Source organism: Salvelinus namaycush, chromosome 29 (assembly GCF_016432855.1).
Source record: "Salvelinus namaycush isolate Seneca chromosome 29, SaNama_1.0, whole genome shotgun sequence".
In the NCBI taxonomy this organism is placed as follows: Eukaryota; Metazoa; Chordata; class Actinopteri; order Salmoniformes; family Salmonidae; genus Salvelinus; species Salvelinus namaycush.
The window spans coordinates 34163751-34185510 of NC_052335.1; the positions used below are offsets into that span (position 1 = coordinate 34163751).

At 40.7% G+C, this 21760-nt stretch overlaps 1 protein-coding gene across 1 annotated transcript in view; it reads right to left on the minus strand.

The window, feature by feature from the left end:
* The window catches only part of LOC120024264 (formin-like), a 53813-nt gene that overhangs the window by 8630 nt on the left and 23423 nt on the right, over window positions 1–21760 (minus strand). Inside the window, exons 13-17 of the mRNA XM_038968459.1 lie at window positions 19804–19933; window positions 19396–19542; window positions 14485–14544; window positions 14221–14341; window positions 10034–10126 (exon numbers count right to left, since the gene is read on the minus strand). Of these exons, the coding sequence (XP_038824387.1) occupies window positions 10034–10126; window positions 14221–14341; window positions 14485–14544; window positions 19396–19542; window positions 19804–19933 (551 nt within the window). The remainder of the gene's footprint in view (window positions 1–10033; window positions 10127–14220; window positions 14342–14484; window positions 14545–19395; window positions 19543–19803; window positions 19934–21760) is intronic.

Sequence of the window (21760 nt, forward strand, 5' to 3'; positions counted from 1 at the left end):
TTATGTCACTATACTACTAACTACTGTTGTTATGTCACTATACTACTAACTACTGTTGTTGTGTCACTATACTACTAACTACTGTTGTTATGTCACTATACTACTAACTACTGTTGTTATGTCACTATACTACTAACTACTGTTGTTATGTCACTATATTACTAACTACTGTTGTTATGTCACTATACTACTAACTACTGTTGTTATGTCACTATACTACTAACTACTGTTGTTGTGTCCCTATACTACTAACTACTGTTGTTATGTCACTATACTACTAACTACTGTTGTTATGTCACTATACTACTAACTACTGTTGTTATGTCACTATACTACTAACTACTGGGGACTACTGTTGTTATGTCACTATACTACTAACTACTGGGGACTACTGTTGTTATGTCACTATACTACTAACTACTGTTGTTATGTCACTATACTACTAACTACTGTTGTTATGTCACTATACTACTAACTACTGGGGACTACTGTTGTTGTGTCACTATACTACTAACTACCGGGGACTACTGTTGTTATGTCACTATACTACTAACTACTGTTGTTATGTCACTATACTACTAACTACTGTTGTTATGTCACTATACTACTAACTACTGGGGACTACTGTTGTTATGTCACTATACTACTAACTACTGGGGACTACTGTTGTTATGTCACTATACTACTAACTACTGTTGTTATGTCACTATACTACTAACTACTGGGGACTACTGTTGTTGTGTCACTATACTACTAACTACTGTTGTTATGTCACTATACTACTAACTACTGTTGTTATGTCACTATACTACTAACTACTGTTGTTATGTCACTATACTACTAACTACTGTTGTTGTGTCACTATACTACTAACTACTGTTGTTGTGTCACTATACTACTAACTACTGTTGTTATGTCACTATACTACTAACTACTGTTGTTATGTCACTATACTACTAACTACTGTTGTTATGTCACTATACTACTAACTACTGTTGTTATGTCACTATACTACTAACTACTGTTGTTGTGTCACTATACTACTAACTACTGTTGTTATGTCACTATACTACTAACTACTGTTGTTATGTCACTATACTACTAACTACTGTTGTTGTGTCACTATACTACTAACTACTGTTGTTGTGTCACTATACTACTAACTACTGTTGTTATGTCACTATACTACTAACTACTGTTGTTATGTCACTATACTACTAACTACTGTTGTTATGTCACTATACTACTAACTACTGTTGTTATGTCACTATACTACTAACTACTGTTGTTATGTCACTATACTACTAACTACTGTTGTTATGTCACTATACTACTAACTACTGTTGTTATGTCACTATACTACTAACTACTGTTGTTATGTCACTATACTACTAACTACTGTTGTTATGTCACTATACTACTAACTACTGTTGTTGTGTCACTATACTACTAACTACTGTTGTTGTGTCACTATACTACTAACTACTGTTGTTATGTCACTATACTACTAACTACTGTTGTTATGTCACTATACTACTAACTACTGTTGTTATGTCACTATACTACTAACTACTGTTGTTATGTCACTATACTACTAACTACTGTTGTTATGTCACTATACTACTAACTACTGTTGTTATGTCACTATACTACTAACTACTGTTGTTATGTCACTATACTACTAACTACTGTTGTTATGTCACTATACTACTAACTACTGTTGTTATGTCACTATACTACTAACTACTGTTGTTATGTCACTATACTACTAACTACTGTTGTTGTGTCACTATACTACTAACTACTGTTGTTGTGTCACTATACTACTAACTACTGTTGTTATGTCACTATACTACTAACTACTGTTGTTATGTCACTATACTACTAACTACTGTTGTTGTGTCACTATACTACTAACTACTGTTGTTGTGTCACTATACTACTAACTACTACTAACTACTGTTGTTGTGTCACTATACTACTAACTACTGGGGACTACTGTTGTTGTGTCACTATACTACTAACTACTGTTGTTATGTCACTATACTACTAACTACTGTTGTTATGTCACTATACTACTAACTACTGTTGTTATGTCACTATACTACTAACTACTGTTGTTATGTCACTATACTACTAACTACTGTTGTTGTGTCACTATACTACTAACTACTGTTGTTGTGTCACTATACTACTAACTACTGTTGTTATGTCCCTATACTACTAACTACTGTTGTTATGTCACTATACTACTAACTACTGGGGACTACTGTTGTTATGTCACTATATTACTAACTACTGTTGTTATGTCACTATATTACTAACTACTGTTGTTATGTCACTATACTACTAACTACTGGGGACTACTGTTGTTATGTCACTATATTACTAACTACTGTTGTTATGTCACTATATTACTAACTACTGTTGTTATGTCACTATATTACTAACTACTGTTGTTATGTCACTATACTACTAACTACTGTTGTTATGTCACTATACTACTAACTACTGTTGTTATGTCACTATACTACTAACTACTGTTGTTATGTCACTATACTACTAACTACTGTTGTTGTGTCACTATACTACTAATTACTGTTGTTGCGTCACTATACTACTAACTACTGTTGTTATGTCACTATACTACTAACTACTGTTGTTGTGTCACTATACTACTAACTACTGTTGTTATGTCACTATACTACTAACTACTACTAACTACTGTTGTTGTGTCACTATACTACTAACTACTGTTGTTATGTCACTACACTACTAACTACTACTAACTACTGTTGTTGTGTCACTATACTACTAACTACTGTTGTTGTGTCACTATACTACTAACTACTGTTGTTATGTCACTATACTACTAACTACTGTTGTTATGTCACTATACTACTAACTACTGTTGTTATGTCACTATACTACTAACTACTGTTGTTATGTCACTATACTACTAACTACTGTTGTTATGTCACTATACTACTAACTACTGTTGTTATGTCACTATACTACTAACTACTGGGGACTACTGTTGTTGTGTCACTATACTACTAACTACTGTTGTTATGTCACTATACTACTAACTACTGTTGTTATGTCACTATACTACTAACTACTGTTGTTATGTCACTATACTACTAACTACTGTTGTTGTGTCACTATACTACTAACTACTGTTGTTATGTCACTATACTACTAACTACTGTTGTTATGTCACTATACTACTAACTACTGTTGTTATGTCACTATACTACTAACTACTGTTGTTATGTCACTATACTACTAACTACTGTTGTTATGTCACTATACTACTAACTACTGTTGTTGTGTCACTATACTACTAACTACTGTTGTTATGTCACTATACTACTAACTACTGTTGTTATGTCACTATACTACTAACTACTGTTGTTGTGTCACTATACTACTAACTACTGTTGTTGTGTCACTATACTACTAACTACTGTTGTTATGTCACTATACTACTAACTACTGTTGTTATGTCACTATACTACTAACTACTGTTGTTATGTCACTATACTACTAACTACTGTTGTTATGTCACTATACTACTAACTACTGTTGTTATGTCACTATACTACTAACTACTGTTGTTATGTCACTATACTACTAACTACTGTTGTTATGTCACTATACTACTAACTACTGTTGTTATGTCACTATACTACTAACTACTGTTGTTGTGTCACTATACTACTAACTACTGTTGTTGTGTCACTATACTACTAACTACTGTTGTTATGTCACTATACTACTAACTACTGTTGTTATGTCACTATACTACTAACTACTGTTGTTATGTCACTATACTACTAACTACTGTTGTTATGTCACTATACTACTAACTACTGTTGTTATGTCACTATACTACTAACTACTGTTGTTATGTCACTATACTACTAACTACTGTTGTTATGTCACTATACTACTAACTACTGTTGTTATGTCACTATACTACTAACTACTGTTGTTATGTCACTATACTACTAACTACTGTTGTTATGTCACTATACTACTAACTACTGTTGTTGTGTCACTATACTACTAACTACTGTTGTTGTGTCACTATACTACTAACTACTGTTGTTATGTCACTATACTACTAACTACTGTTGTTATGTCACTATACTACTAACTACTGTTGTTGTGTCACTATACTACTAACTACTGTTGTTGTGTCACTATACTACTAACTACTACTAACTACTGTTGTTGTGTCACTATACTACTAACTACTGGGGACTACTGTTGTTGTGTCACTATACTACTAACTACTGTTGTTATGTCACTATACTACTAACTACTGTTGTTATGTCACTATACTACTAACTACTGTTGTTATGTCACTATACTACTAACTACTGTTGTTATGTCACTATACTACTAACTACTGTTGTTGTGTCACTATACTACTAACTACTGTTGTTGTGTCACTATACTACTAACTACTGTTGTTATGTCCCTATACTACTAACTACTGTTGTTATGTCACTATACTACTAACTACTGGGGACTACTGTTGTTATGTCACTATATTACTAACTACTGTTGTTATGTCACTATATTACTAACTACTGTTGTTATGTCACTATACTACTAACTACTGGGGACTACTGTTGTTATGTCACTATATTACTAACTACTGTTGTTATGTCACTATATTACTAACTACTGTTGTTATGTCACTATATTACTAACTACTGTTGTTATGTCACTATACTACTAACTACTGTTGTTATGTCACTATACTACTAACTACTGTTGTTATGTCACTATACTACTAACTACTGTTGTTATGTCACTATACTACTAACTACTGTTGTTGTGTCACTATACTACTAATTACTGTTGTTGCGTCACTATACTACTAACTACTGTTGTTATGTCACTATACTACTAACTACTGTTGTTGTGTCACTATACTACTAACTACTGTTGTTATGTCACTATACTACTAACTACTACTAACTACTGTTGTTGTGTCACTATACTACTAACTACTGTTGTTATGTCACTACACTACTAACTACTACTAACTACTGTTGTTGTGTCACTATACTACTAACTACTGTTGTTGTGTCACTATACTACTAACTACTGTTGTTATGTCACTATACTACTAACTACTGTTGTTATGTCACTATACTACTAACTACTGTTGTTATGTCACTATACTACTAACTACTGTTGTTATGTCACTATACTACTAACTACTGTTGTTATGTCACTATACTACTAACTACTGTTGTTATGTCACTATACTACTAACTACTGTTGTTATGTCACTATACTACTAACTACTGTTGTTATGTCACTATACTACTAACTACTGGGGACTACTGTTGTTATGTCACTATACTATTAACTACTGTTGTTATGTCACTATACTACTAACTACTGTTGTTATGTCACTATACTACTAACTACTGTTGTTATGTCACTATACTACTAACTACTACTAACTACTGTTGTTATGTCACTATACTACTAACTCCTGTTGTTATGTCACTATACTACTAATTACTGTTGTTATGTCACTATACTACTGACTACTGTTGTTATGTCACTATACTACTAACTACTGTTGTTATGTCCCTATACTACTAACTACTGTTGTTATGTCACTATACTACTAACTACTGTTGTTGTGTCACTATACTACTAACTACTGTTGTTATGTCCCTATACTACTAACTACTGTTGTTATGTCACTATACTACTAACTACTGTTGTTATGTCACTATACTACTAACTACTGTTGTTATGTCACTATACTACTAACTACTGTTGTTATGTCACTATACTACTAACTACTGTTGTTATGTCACTATACTACTAACTACTGTTGTTATGTCACTATACTACTAACTACTGTTGTTATGTCACTATACTACTAACTACTGTTGTTATGTCACTATACTACTAACTACTGTTGTTATGTCACTATACTACTAACTACTGTTGTTATGTCACTATACTACTAACTACTGTTGTTATGTCACTATACTACTAACTACTGTTGTTGTGTCACTATACTACTAACTACTGTTGTTATGTCACTATACTACTAACTACTGTTGTTATGTCACTATACTACTAACTACTGTTGTTATGTCACTATACTACTAACTACTGTTGTTATGTCACTATACTACTAACTACTGTTGTTATGTCACTATACTACTAACTACTGTTGTTGTGTCACTATACTACTAACTACTGTTGTTATGTCACTATACTACTAACTACTGTTGTTATGTCACTATACTACTAACTACTGTTGTTATGTCACTATACTACTAACTACTGCTGTTATGTCACTATACTACTAACTACTGTTGTTATGTCACTATACTACTAACTACTGTTGTTATGTCACTATACTACTAACTACTGTTGTTATGTCACTATACTACTAACTACTGTTGTTATGTCACTATACTACTAACTACTGGGGACTACTGTTGTTATGTCACTATACTACTAACTACTGTTGTTATGTCACTATACTACTAACTACTGTTGTTGTGTCACTATACTACTAACTACTGTTGTTGTGTCACTATACTACTAACTACTGTTGTTATGTCACTATACTACTAACTACTGTTGTTATGTCACTATATTACTAACTACTGTTGTTATGTCACTATACTACTAACTACTGGGGACTACTGTTGTTATGTCACTATACTACTAACTACTGTTGTTATGTCACTATACTACTAACTACTGTTGTTGTGTCACTATACTACTAACTACTGTTGTTATGTCACTATACTACTAACTACTGTTGTTATGTCACTATACTACTAACTACTGTTGTTATGTCACTATATTACTAACTACTGTTGTTATGTCACTATACTACTAACTACTGTTGTTATGTCACTATACTACTAACTACTGTTGTTGTGTCCCTATACTACTAACTACTGTTGTTATGTCACTATACTACTAACTACTGTTGTTATGTCACTATACTACTAACTACTGTTGTTATGTCACTATACTACTAACTACTGGGGACTACTGTTGTTATGTCACTATACTACTAACTACTGGGGACTACTGTTGTTATGTCACTATACTACTAACTACTGTTGTTATGTCACTATACTACTAACTACTGTTGTTATGTCACTATACTACTAACTACTGGGGACTACTGTTGTTGTGTCACTATACTACTAACTACTGGGGACTACTGTTGTTATGTCACTATACTACTAACTACTGTTGTTATGTCACTATACTACTAACTACTGTTGTTATGTCACTATACTACTAACTACTGGGGACTACTGTTGTTATGTCACTATACTACTAACTACTGGGGACTACTGTTGTTATGTCACTATACTACTAACTACTGTTGTTATGTCACTATACTACTAACTACTGGGGACTACTGTTGTTGTGTCACTATACTACTAACTACTGTTGTTATGTCACTATACTACTAACTACTGTTGTTATGTCACTATACTACTAACTACTGTTGTTATGTCACTATACTACTAACTACTGTTGTTATGTCACTATACTACTAACTACTGTTGTTGTGTCACTATACTACTAACTACTGTTGTTATGTCACTATACTACTAACTACTGTTGTTATGTCACTATACTACTAACTACTGTTGTTATGTCACTATATTACTAACTACTGTTGTTATGTCACTATACTACTAACTACTGTTGTTATGTCACTATACTACTAACTACTGGGGACTACTGTTGTTATGTCACTATACTACTAACTACTGTTGTTATGTCACTATACTACTAACTACTGTTGTTATGTCACTATACTACTAACTACTGTTGTTATGTCACTATACTACTAACTACTGTTGTTATGTCACTATACTACTAACTACTGTTGTTATGTCACTATACTACTAACTACTGTTGTTATGTCACTATACTACTAACTACTGTTGTTATGTCACTATACTACTAACTACTGTTGTTATGTCACTATACTACTAACTACTGTTGTTATGTCACTATACTACTAACTACTGTTGTTATGTCACTATACTACTAACTACTACTAACTACTGTTGTTGTGTCACTATACTACTAACTACTGTTGTTATGTCACTATACTACTAACTACTGTTGTTATGTCACTATACTACTAACTACTGTTGTTATGTCACTATACTACAAAAAAAGTATGAATGTATGTAATTGTAAGTCGCTCTGGATAAGAGCGTCTGCTAAATGACTTAAAATGTAAAAAAAAAAATGTTGTGTCACTATACTACTAACTACTGTTGTTATGTCACTATACTACTAACTACTGTTGTTATGTCACTATACTACTAACTACTGTTGTTATGTCACTATACTACTAACTACTGTTGTTATGTCACTATACTACTAACTACTGTTGTTATGTCACTATACTACTAACTACTGTTGTTATGTCACTATACTACTAACTACTGTTGTTATGTCACTATACTACTAACTACTGTTGTTATGTCACTATACTACTAACTACTGTTGTTATGTCACTATACTACTAACTACTGTTGTTATGTCACTATACTACTAACTACTGGGGACTACTGTTGTTATGTCACTATACTACTAACTACTGGGGACTACTGTTGTTATGTCACTATACTACTAACTACTGTTGTTATGTCACTATACTACTAACTACTGGGGACTACTGTTGTTGTGTCACTATACTACTAACTACTGTTGTTATGTCACTATACTACTAACTACTGTTGTTATGTCACTATACTACTAACTACTGTTGTTATGTCACTATACTACTAACTACTGTTGTTATGTCACTATACTACTAACTACTGTTGTTGTGTCACTATACTACTAACTACTGTTGTTATGTCACTATACTACTAACTACTGTTGTTATGTCACTATACTACTAACTACTGTTGTTATGTCACTATATTACTAACTACTGTTGTTATGTCACTATACTACTAACTACTGTTGTTATGTCACTATACTACTAACTACTGGGGACTACTGTTGTTATGTCACTATACTACTAACTACTGTTGTTATGTCACTATACTACTAACTACTGTTGTTATGTCACTATACTACTAACTACTGTTGTTATGTCACTATACTACTAACTACTGTTGTTATGTCACTATACTACTAACTACTGTTGTTATGTCACTATACTACTAACTACTGTTGTTATGTCACTATACTACTAACTACTGTTGTTATGTCACTATACTACTAACTACTGTTGTTATGTCACTATACTACTAACTACTGTTGTTATGTCACTATACTACTAACTACTGTTGTTATGTCACTATACTACTAACTACTACTAACTACTGTTGTTGTGTCACTATACTACTAACTACTGTTGTTATGTCACTATACTACTAACTACTGTTGTTATGTCACTATACTACTAACTACTGTTGTTATGTCACTATACTACAAAAAAAGTATGAATGTATGTAATTGTAAGTCGCTCTGGATAAGAGCGTCTGCTAAATGACTTAAAATGTAAAAAAAAAAATGTTGTGTCACTATACTACTAACTACTGTTGTTATGTCACTATACTACTAACTACTGTTGTTATGTCACTATACTACTAACTACTGTTGTTATGTCACTATACTACTAACTACTGTTGTTATGTCACTATACTACTAACTACTGTTGTTATGTCACTATACTACTAACTACTGTTGTTATGTCACTATACTACTAACTACTGTTGTTATGTCACTATACTACTAACTACTGTTGTTATGTCACTATACTACTAACTACTGTTGTTATGTCACTATACTACTAACTACTGTTGTTATGTCACTATACTACTAACTACTGTTGTTGTGTCACTATACTACTAACTACTGGGGACTACTGTTGTTGTGTCACTATACTACTAACTACTGGGGACTACTGTTGTTATGTCACTATACTACTGGCGACTACTGTTGTCCTCATTATTGCCCAGTGCTATTGGCTACTCACCATTCAGAACGAACGCCTCCATCTTGTCCTTAAAAGGCTGGAGGTGTTCGTCTGGAGAGCTGGAACACACCTTCTGAACATCTTTCTCACACACTGGAAAAACAGGAAAAACGTATATTGTTAGACTTCTCTCCAACACTTTTTCCAAATCAACACACAGAGACAGACGGACAGACAGAGAGGTAGCTTCAGTCAGCTCCACCTGTACCAGAGGCGAAGATTATCATTATGCTTTCCCTCTTTGATAACAACTGTTTAGACGCACCGATGAACATACAGCTGGCGGCAGCCGATATCTCTCTCTCTCTCTCTCTGTGGCTCCTAGACCTGTCCCTGTTCTGTTTGTTCCCTCTGGCTCACTGTTCGTCCAATCAGTGCATCACAGGAGAGCCAAAGGAGCCAGTCTCCAGGCCCAGTCATAATACAGCCTGCTGGGAGTCACGGTAACACACCCCCTCCCTCCTGTCCCCCACGCCACGCTCCATCATCACCACCCAGATAAAATTACAAAGAATACTGTTTTCATTGAGGATTTGTGTAAACTGTGGAGGCGGGTATCTTCATTGTGGCGAGTCTTTCTTTGCTTTGTTTGTTTTTCTCTCTTTTGTGCTGGAGAGGAGTTTGTTCTTGTCAGACTTGAAGAGGGTAATTCCGTCTCAGGTAAACAGAGGCCACATGCCTACTTGACATTAAAAGTGTACTGTAACTACGGCGTAGTAGTGAAGCAACTGTTTGACACAGCAAAACCAACGTAGCCTCTTCACACAGCCAACGTGGCAAAGTGAGACTAAATCAAACCCACTTTTTTGAGTTGTGTTTTTGGGTGATTTGTTTCAGGTTACAATTCTTCTGTGATAGGGCAGTCCCTCTTAGAGCTCTTGACCTGTGTGTCCAATCAGTGCTGCCACAAATATGTGATTTCCTTCCTGACAATGGAACAGCTTTTATTCAACACCCTAGGGATTTGACATGCTCGGTAAGGGTTGTTTTGACACTTAATGGAAACTCCTTCAGGAAAATATAACAACTACATTCAGAAATGTATTTTGCATGGGCACACACCCACGCAAAGTGAGTCATTCGTTTTGCTACGACAGTTCATATTTCCCAGCATAATGCTCTGGGATAAACGCCACCACCAAAAACCACTGTCCAACAACAATACAAGAAGGTGGAGAAGAGAGTAACACACACACACACACACACACACACACACACACACACACACACACACACACACACACACACACACACACACACACACACACACACACACACACACACACACACACACACACACACACACACACACACACACTAACCGAAGCAAAACAAAAGCACGGTTCAATCCAGGCATGAGGGAGGTTCAAACAGCAGGACAAAAGGATCCTGAGATAGATGGAGAGATGTCACGGTGGTTGAGCGTCTCAGTGATAAGACCTAGTCGTGTTGAGAGGTAGAGAAAGGAATCTGTGACACACATCTGGGGGCCACAGGGGATGCCGGGTGATACGGAGAAGCAGGGTAGAATAGCGTATCTCTGCAGAGCCCCAAACAGAAGATAAGGGGTGTGTGTAGGGTGTTCCGTGTGTGTGTGTGTGTGTGTGTGTGTGTAGGGCAGTCCAATTGGGTTGATAAGGAGTACCCCCCTCAGATTACATACGGACAGAGCAGCAATGTGAAGCCGTTCAGCTGGCAACATACAGTACAAAGACACGCAGGAGCAGGAGGAGGAGGAGGATGAGGAGCAGGATGGGGAGCAGGATGAGGAGGATGAGGAGCAGGATGGGGAGCAGGATGAGGAGGATGAGGAGCAGGATGAGGAGGATGAGGAGGATGAGGAGGATGAGGAGCAGGATGGGGAGCAGGATGAGGAGGATGAGGAGGATGAGGAGCAGGAGGAGGAGGAAGAAGATCAGGAGGAGGAGCAGGAAGAGGAGCAGGATGAGGAGCAGGTAATATTAGGAGGATGAGGAGCAGAAGGAGCAGGCGGAGGATGAGGAGCAGGAGCCGGAGGAGGAGGAGGAGGAGGAGGAGGAGGAGGAGGAGGAGGAGGAGGAGGAGGCACAACACAGAGACATATCTGATGGGCAGGATAAGAGCTGTATCTGAAAGGCGCCAGGGCAGTATCACAGAGACTCCAAGAGAGACTCCAAAAAGTCTCCACACGACACTCATGCAGACTTGTACGTGTGTTCACACACGCATGCACATAAACAGTAACCTGAGAAATGTCCAAGCACACACACAGTGGCAGAGAGAGTGAGCCATACATTGTCCTCAGGGCGACCATAGTTGGGGCAGGTTGGCTGGCATATGGGCTCACTTAATAAAGACATTCCAGGATGACTGAGGTGGAATAAAAGAGAGGAGGAGGAGAGGAACTCTTATGTTCAGAAGCTGAGTGGACTGTGGAGGAGAGGAACTCTTATGTTCTGAAGCTGAGTGGACTGTGGAGGAGAGGAACTCGTATGTTCAGAAGCTGAGTGGACTGTGGAGGAGAGGAACTCTTATGTTCTGAAGCTGAGTGGACTGTGGAGGAGAGGAACTCTTATGTTCTGAAGCTGAGTGGACTGTGGAGGAGAGGAACTCTTATGTTCTGAAGCTGAGTGGACTGTGGAGGAGAGGAACTCTTATGTTCTGAAGCTGAGTGGACTGTGGAGGAGAGGAACTCTTATGTTCTGAACCTGAGTGGACTGTGGAGGAGAGGAACTCTTATGTTCTGAAGCTGAGTGGACTGTGGAGGAGAGGAACTCTTATGTTCTGAAGCTGAGTAGACTGTGGAGGAGAGGAACTCTTTTGTTCTGAAGCTGAGTGGACTGTGGAGGAGAGGAACTCTTATGTTCTGAAGCTGAGTGGACTGTGGAGGAGAGGAACTCTTTTGTTCTGAAGCTGAGTAGACTGTGGAGGAGAGGAACTCTTTTGTTCTGAAGCTGAGTGGACTGTGGAGGAGAGGAACTCTTATGTCCTGAAGCTGAGTGGACTGTGGAGGAGAGGAACTCTTATGTTCTGAAGCTGAGTGGACTGTGGAGGAGAGGAACTCTTATGTTCTGAAGCTGAGTGGACTGTGGAGGAGAGGAACTCTTATGTTCTGAACCTGAGTGGACTGTGGAGGAGAGGGACTCTTATGTTCTGAAGCTGAGTGGACTGTGGAGGAGAGGAACTCTTATGTTCTGAAGCTGAGTGGACTGTGGAGGAGAGGAACTCTTATGTTCTGAAGCTGAGTGGACTGTGGAGGAGAGGAACTCTTATGTTCTGAAGCTGAGTGGACTGTGGAGGAGAGGAACTCTTATGTTCTGAAGCTGAGTGGACTGTGGAGGAGAGGAACTCTTATGTTCTGAAGCTGAGTGGACTGTGGAGGAGAGGAACTCTTATGTTCTGAACCTGAGTGGACTGTGGAGGAGAGGAACTCTTTTGTTCTGAAGCTGAGTGGACTGTGGAGGAGAGGAACTCTTATGTTCTGAAGCTGAGTGGACTGTGGAGGAGAGGAACTCTTATGTTCTGAAGCTGAGTGGACTGTGGAGCAGAGGAACTCTTTTGTTCTGAAGCTGAGTGGACTGTGGAGGAGAGGAACTCTTATGTTCTGAAGCTGAGTGGACTGTGGAGGAGAGGAACTCTTATGTTCTGAAGCTGAGTGGACTGTGGAGGAGAGGAACTCTTATGTTCAGAAGCTGAGTGGACTGTGGAGGAGAGGAACTCTTTTGTTCTGAAGCTGAGTGGACTGTGAGTCGGTCAAAGATGGTACTTTAGCATTCAAATAGGGTTTTTAAAATGGCTGCTGTGGCCAGTAATGGCTGACGGGAAACCATCCTTATTGCTGTGTGAATGAATGAACGAGGCCTGAGGAGAACAGAAGACTGCCAGACTGACTGTGTCTGAGGTTGCGGCTGTGAGGAATCTGAAGCAGCACTAACTACAGAGATAGAGTTACAGAGGCTGAAGGAGGCTCTCAAACACTAACACATAACACACTAACCTCAGAGTAACACCATTCCATTCACATAAATACAAAAAACATGCTGTCACACTTTTCTATCAGTTATTCAAGTGGGTATTGTGATGCCTAAAAGACCTCTCACCATTGGTGGTGGATGAGGGGAGTTACTCTCTTACAATAGTGAGTTGAATGCCTGGAAAAGGACATTATCATCCAATCAATAATGAATAATGTATCATGATTCCACCACCTGTCAGGTCCCGTCTCAGCTGACTCAGCTCCTTGGTGATGTCTTCAAACTTGACCTGGGCTGACAGGAACACATCCTGAGGCTCGGGGAGAGGGAAGACACTTCTCTCTGTCCCAGCGTTCTGGAAGGAAACAACAACATCAGAGTGACAACAACAACATCAGTGACAACAACAAAAAGACAACACCAGAATGACCATAGACCAACCAAACCACCATAGATCAACTTTGTGTAAAAACGTTCATCAGAATAAAGTGACATTACCTCATCCAGGTTGCGGAGATAGTATGACACCACGTAGTCAACCAGACTGATTCGATTGTCCTGAAAAGAGGAAAGACACGACACATCAAAACGACATCAAACAGAATGTTAAAACAAACAACGCACAAAATCGAAAGAAAGAGCTCTGCAAACAAACTCCACATTTGTCTTCTGCCTCAAGTAGCCTAGAGGATAGAGAAGGTAGTCTAGTGGTTAGAGCAGGTAGTCTAGAGGATAGAGAAGGTAGTCTAGTGGTTAGAGCAGGTAGTCTAGAGGATAGAGAAGGTAGTCTAGAGGATAGAGCAGGTAGTCTAGTGGTTAGAGCAGGTAGTCTAGAGGATAGAGAAGGTAGTCTAGAGGATAGAGAAGGTAGTCTAGTAGTTAGAGCAGGTAGTCTAGTGGTTAGAGCAGGTAGTCTAGTGGTTAGAGCAGGTAGTCTAGTGGTTAGAGCAGGTAGTCTAGAGGTTAGAGGAGGTAGTCTAGTGGTTAGAGCAGGAAGCCTAGTGGTTAGAGCAGGTAGTCTAGAGGTTAGAGCAGGTAGTCTAGTGGTTAGAGCAGGAAGCCTAGTGGTTAGAGCAGGTAGTCTAGTGGGTAGAGCAGGTAGCCTAGTGGTTAGAGGCAGGTAGCCTAGTGGTTAGAGCAGGTAGCCTGGTGGTTAGAGCAGGTAGTCTAGTGGTTAGAACAGGTAGCCTGGTGGTTAGAGCAGGTAGTCTAGTGGTTAGAACAGGTAGCCTGGTGGTTAGAGCAGGTAGCCTAGTGGTTAGAGCAGGTAGTCTAGTGGTTAGAGCAGGAAGCCTAGTGGTTAGAGCAGGTAGTCTAGTGGTTAGAACAGGTAGCCTAGTGGTTAGAGCAGGTAGTCTAGTGGTTAGAACAGGTAGCCTAGTGGTTAGAGCAGGTAGTCTAGAGGTTAGAGCAGGTAGTCTAGTGGTTAGAGCAGGTAGTCTAGTGGTTAGAGCAGGTAGCCTAGAGGTTAGAGCAGGTAGTCTAGTGGTTAGAGCAGGAAGCCTAGTGGTTAGAGCAGGTAGTCTAGTGGTTAGAGCAGGTAGTCTAGAGGTTAGAGCAGGTAGCCTAGTGGTTAGAGCAGGTAGTCTAGTGGTTAGAGCAGGTAGTCTAGTGGTTAGAGCAGGTAGCCTTGTGGTTAGAGCAGGTAGTCTAGTGGTTAGAGCAGGTAGTCTAGTGGTTAGAGCAGGTAGTCTAGAGGTTAGAGCAGGTAGTCTGGTGGTTAGAGCAGGTAGCCTGGTGGTTAGAGCAGGTAGCCTGGTGGTTAGAGCAGGTAGTCTAGTGGTTAGAGCAGGTAGCCTTGTGGTTAGAGCAGGTAGTCTAGTGGTTAGAGCAGGTAGTCTAGTGGTTAGAGCAGGTAGTCTAGAGGTTAGAGCAGGTAGTCTAGTGGTTAGAGCAGGTAGTCTAGTGGTTAGAGCAGGTAGTCTAGTGGTTAGAGCAGGTAGTCTAGTGGTTAGAGCAGGTAGCCTTGTGGTTAGAGCAGGTAGTCTAGTGGTTAGAGCAGGTAGTCTAGTGGTTAGAGCAGGTAGTCTAGTGGTTAGAGCAGGTAGTCTAGTGGTTAGAGCAGGTAGTCTAGTGGTTAGAGCAGGTAGTCTGGTGGTTAGAGCAGGTAGCCTGTTGGTTAGAGCAGGTAGTCTAGTGGTTAGAGCAGGTAGTCTGGTGGTTAGAGCAGGTAGCCTGTTGGTTAGAGCAGGTAGCCTGGTGGTTAGAGCAGGTAGTCTAGTGGTTAGAGCAGGTAGTCTAGTGGTTAGAGCAGGTAGTCTAGTGGTTAGAGCAGGTAGCCTAGTGGTTAGAGCAGGTAGTCTAGAGGTTAGAGCAGGTAGTCTAGTGGTTAGAGCAGGAAGCCTAGTGGTTAGAGCAGGTAGTCTAGAGGTTAGAGCAGGTAGTCTAGTGGTTAGAGCAGGAAGCCTAGTGGTTAGAGCAGGTAGTCTAGTGGGTAGAGCAGGTAGCCTAGTGGTTAGAGGCAGGTAGCCTAGTGGTTAGAGCAGGTAGCCTGGTGGTTAGAGCAGGTAGTCTAGTGGTTAGAACAGGTAGCCTGGTGGTTAGAGCAGGTAGTCTAGTGGTTAGAACAGGTAGCCTGGTGGTTAGAGCAGGTAGCCTAGTGGTTAGAGCAGGTAGTCTAGTGGTTAGAGCAGGAAGCCTAGTGGTTAGAGCAGGTAGTCTAGTGGTTAGAACAGGTAGCCTAGTGGTTAGAGCAGGTAGTCTAGTGGTTAGAACAGGTAGCCTAGTGGTTAGAGCAGGTAGTCTAGAGGTTAGAGCAGGTAGTCTAGTGGTTAGAGCAGGTAGTCTAGTGGTTAGAGCAGGTAGCCTAGAGGTTAGAGCAGGTAGTCTAGTGGTTAGAGCAGGAAGCCTAGTGGTTAGAGCAGGTAGTCTAGTGGTTAGAGCAGGTAGTCTAGAGGTTAGAGCAGGTAGCCTAGTGGTTAGAGCAGGTAGTCTAGTGGTTAGAGCAGGTAGTCTAGTGGTTAGAGCAGGTAGCCTTGTGGTTAGAGCAGGTAGTCTAGTGGTTAGAGCAGGTAGTCTAGTGGTTAGAGCAGGTAGTCTAGAGGTTAGAGCAGGTAGTCTGGTGGTTAGAGCAGGTAGCCTGGTGGTTAGAGCAGGTAGCCTGGTGGTTAGAGCAGGTAGTCTAGTGGTTAGAGCAGGTAGCCTTGTGGTTAGAGCAGGTAGTCTAGTGGTTAGAGCAGGTAGTCTAGTGGTTAGAGCAGGTAGTCTAGAGGTTAGAGCAGGTAGTCTAGTGGTTAGAGCAGGTAGTCTAGTGGTTAGAGCAGGTAGTCTAGTGGTTAGAGCAGGTAGTCTAGTGGTTAGAGCAGGTAGCCTTGTGGTTAGAGCAGGTAGTCTAGTGGTTAGAGCAGGTAGTCTAGTGGTTAGAGCAGGTAGTCTAGTGGTTAGAGCAGGTAGTCTAGTGGTTAGAGCAGGTAGTCTAGTGGTTAGAGCAGGTAGTCTAGTGGTTAGAGCAGGTAGTCTGGTGGTTAGAGCAGGTAGCCTGTTGGTTAGAGCAGGTAGTCTAGTGGTTAGAGCAGGTAGTCTAGTGGTTAGAGCAGGTAGTCTGGTGGTTAGAGCAGGTAGCCTGTTGGTTAGAGCAGGTAGCCTGGTGGTTAGAGCAGGTAGTCTAGTGGTTAGAGCAGGTAGTCTAGTGGTTAGAGCAGGTAGTCTAGTGGTTAGAGCAGGTAGCCTAGTGGTTAGAGCAGGTAGCCTAGTGGTTAGAGCAGGTAGCCTAGTGGTTAGAGCAGGTAGCCTAGTGGTTAGAGCAGGTAGCCTAGTGGTTAGAGCAGGTGGCCTAGTGATTAGAGCAGGTGGCCTAGTGGTTAGAGCAGGTAGCCTAGTGGTTAGAGCAGGTAGCCTAGTGATTAGAGCAGGTGGCCTAGTGGTTAGAGCAGGTAGCCTAGTGGTTAGAGCAGGTATCCTAGTGGTTAGAGCAGGTAGCCTAGTGGTTAGAGCAGGTAGCCTAGTGGTTAGAGCAGGTAGCCTAGAGGTTAGAGCAAGTAGCCTAGTGGTTAGAGCAGGTAGCGTAGAGGTTAGAGCAGGTAGCCTAGTGGTTAGAGCAGGTAGCCTAGTGGTTAGAGCAGGTAGCCTAGTGGTTAGAGCAGGTAGCCTAGAGGTTAGAGCAGGTAGCCTAGTGGTTAGAGCAGGTAGCCTAGTGGTTAGAGCAGATAGCCTAGTGGTTAGAGCAGGTAGCCTAGTGGTTAGAGCAGGTAGTCTAGTGGTTAGAGCAGGCAGCCTAGTGGTTAGAGCAGGTAGCCTAGTGGTTAGAGCATGTAGCCTGTTGGTTAGAGCAGGTAGCCTAGTGGTTAGAGCAGGTAGCCTAGTGGTTAGAGCAGGTAGCCTAGTGGTTAGAGCAGGTGGCCTAGTTGTTAGAGCAGGTAGGCTAGTGGTTAGAGCATGTCGCCTGTTGGTTAGAGCAGGTAACCTAGTGGTTAGAGCAGGTAACCTAGTGTTTAGAGCAGGTAGCCTAGTGGTTTAGAGCGTTGGACCAGTAACCGAAAGGTTGCTAGATTGAAGCCCTGAGCTGACAAAGGTAAAAATCTGTCGTTCTGCCCCTGAACAAGGCAGTTAACCCACTGTTTCTAGGCTGTCGTTGTCAATAAGAATTTGTTCTTAGGGCCTCCCGGGTGGCGCAGTGGTCTAGGGCACTGCATCGCAGTGCTAGCTGCGCCACCAGAGTCTCTGGGTTCGCCACCAGAGTCTCTGGGTTCGCGCCCAGGCTCTGTCGCAGCCGGCCGCGACCGGGAGGTCCGTGGGGCGACGCACAATTGGCATAGCGTCGTCCGGGTTAGGGAGGGTTTGGCCGGTAGGGATATCCTTGTCTCATCGCGCTCCAGCGACTCCTGTGGCGGGCCGGGCGCAGTGCGCGCTAACCAAGGGGGCCAGGTACACGGTGTTTCCTCCGACACATTGGTGTGGCTGGCTTCCGGGTTGGAGGCGTGCTGTGTTAAGAAGCAGTGCGGCTTGGTTGGGTTGTGCTTCGGAGGATGCATGGCTTTCGACCTTCGTCTCTCCCGAGCCCGTACGGGAGTTGTAGCGATGAGACAAGATAGTAATTACTAGCGATTGGATACCACGAAAATTGGGGAGAAAATGGGATAAAATTAAAAATTAAAAAAATAATAAAAGATAAAATTAAAAAAAAAAATTTGTTCTTAAGACTTGCCTAGTAAAATAAAGGTCAAATAAAAAATTATGGTACTGGGGAGGAACAGCATTTAGCTGTGAATGTGTACAAGACGAACTAATAATAAAACCTTGGTATGTGTGTATACTGGGTTACAATGTACACAAATCTGATTGCACACTATTCTGTGATTATGATTGTCAGTCCAACACGCCATTACACCAAGGGGTTTGAACCTTTTTACATGAGGTTGTTAGGAATGAAACTAAAGTCACTACAATACTGTAGAGTTGAGACTTCATTACCCTGCTCTTGACGTCTTTCAGTTTGGGCAGGATCTCCAGTCCAAAGCCGTCAGCCTGTCCTCTGGTCCCGTTGCCCCCGTTCATGTGGTTCCCCAGAGCTAGAACCAGACCCATTACTTCCCTCACACTGGAGGTCTCCAACAGATCCTACATTCAGAGATACCAACCTCCTGTTAACTTAGAGACTTTTGACTGCACTTCAGAACACTACAGATTCTTTTGAGCCGTTTGAACAATGTGGTGTACAGTACACACGCTTCCTGTGGTTACTCTGTTACCGAGCCACCGAAATAGACCATGGAAATGAGACCTGACACATAGGCTTGAATGTCGTTTAAATGAGCACAGCAAGCTCCTCATTTCATCTGGTAGGGAATCTCTTAATATTCCTTATTATCTTGTAACTACCTTGCAGACGCGAGAGACGATGTCAACCTTGCGCTGTACGGAGGCGATGGCGTCTATGAAGAAAGACTGGAAGATGATACATGAAGCTCTGCCTGGGAAGTCTGGTATCTGAGATAACTCATAGAGGAACCTAGAGACAACACAGGGAGACAGGAAGAAGACATGATGGAAGTTACTTTGATTCTACAACCATCTTTATTAAGTCATTTTCCTACATTTGAGTTTAGGGCTGGCACAATTACCGTATAACCGACGGTTACGGATGAAGACCGTCCTGAAAATGAAATAACCGTCATTACTGTTTAAGCTATTACATTTGCCAAAATTATAGAGCTTAAATAGCCTATACAGAAATAAATACAATCATTCAAAATAGGCTACTACACCAGAAAGCCTGATTTAGACACAGAGGATCATTAGCTTCTTTAATAAAATAAAGCTGTTTATTGTGTTAAATCACATAGTCTGAAGGACCCGCAATTTGGGCCGCGCATGGCAAAAACCAGACGATTGTTGAGTTGCGACTGTCAGTGAAAAGTAGAGAGGCCCAGTCAGGCATATCGCAATATTTTAAAATACAATCGCGGGAAAATATAGTTTGGAAAGCAAAATGGCTATTGCTGTAAAAAGATGACAATGAAAAGACTCCAATCTGTATTTTAGTTATCAAAATTCTCAACTTAATTGAATGAACAGTAGCCTGTCTTATTGGCACCAGCAGAGAGCATCGGCCATATCCCTGGTGAGTGGACATCTTCACTGTCTTTATCATCGTTGGTTCAGTGCTCCTTGAAGATTTGTTTTTGGATAACAATGTTCTCCTCCAGGTTAGGTCACATGGTATTTGTGTCTCCACTTCACATATGCCGATTATATGGATCCGACAACGTCGTTTTTATTGATCTGTGTGTCAGTGTCAGCAGAGTAGGCTACCCTGTCATTCTTTTGTCATATTAAAAATGATTCTGCTAATGTCTCCAGTCATATCAACTACAGTAGAATTGCATGAAATGTGTTTATAAAAGGACACATTTTTCCCATGCAAAGAAAGGAGAAGAAACATATGTGATATAGCTTAGACCTACGCTACATTACTACGTGCTGCATTGAACAGTAAATGAGTTATATTATTGGCCTAAATTATGACTATCCAATCTGTTCATCACATTAGGAATAGTAAGCTACACTATATATACACAAAAGTATGTGGACACCCCTTCAAATTAGTGGATTCAGCTATTTCAGCCACACCCGTTGCTGACAGGTAAATAAAATCGAGCACACAGCCATGCAATCTCCATAGACAAACATTGACAGTAGAATGGCCTTACTGAAGAGCTCAGTGACTTTCAACGTGGCACCGTTATAGGATGCCACATTTCCCAAAAATGTCTACCATGCTAGAGCTGCCAATGTAAGTGCTGTTATTGTGAAGTGGAAATGTCTAGGAGCAACAGCGGCCCAGCCGCAAAGTGGCAGGCAACACAAGCTCACAGAACCGGATCGCAGATTGCTGAAGCATGTAGAGCAAAAAATCGTCTGTCCTCGTTTGCAACACCCGGTTGCAACACTCACACAAACTGCCTCTGGAAGCAACGTCAGCACAAGAACTGTTCATCTGGAGCTTCATGAAATGGGTTTCCATGGCCGAGCAGCCGTACAGAAGCCTAAGATCACCATGCGCAATGACAAGCGTCAACTGGAGTGGTGTAAAGCTCGCCGCCAATGGATTCTGGAGCAGTGGAAACGCGTTCTCTTGAGTGATGAATCACGATTCACCATCTGGAGGACGAATGTGGGTTTGGCGGATGCCAGGAGAACGCTACCTGCCCGAATGCAAAGTGCCAACTGTAAAGTTTGGTGGAGGAGGAATAATGGTCTGGGGCTGTTTTTCATGGTTCGGGCTAGGCCCCTTAGTTCCGGTGAAGGGAAATCGCTACAGCATACAATAACATTC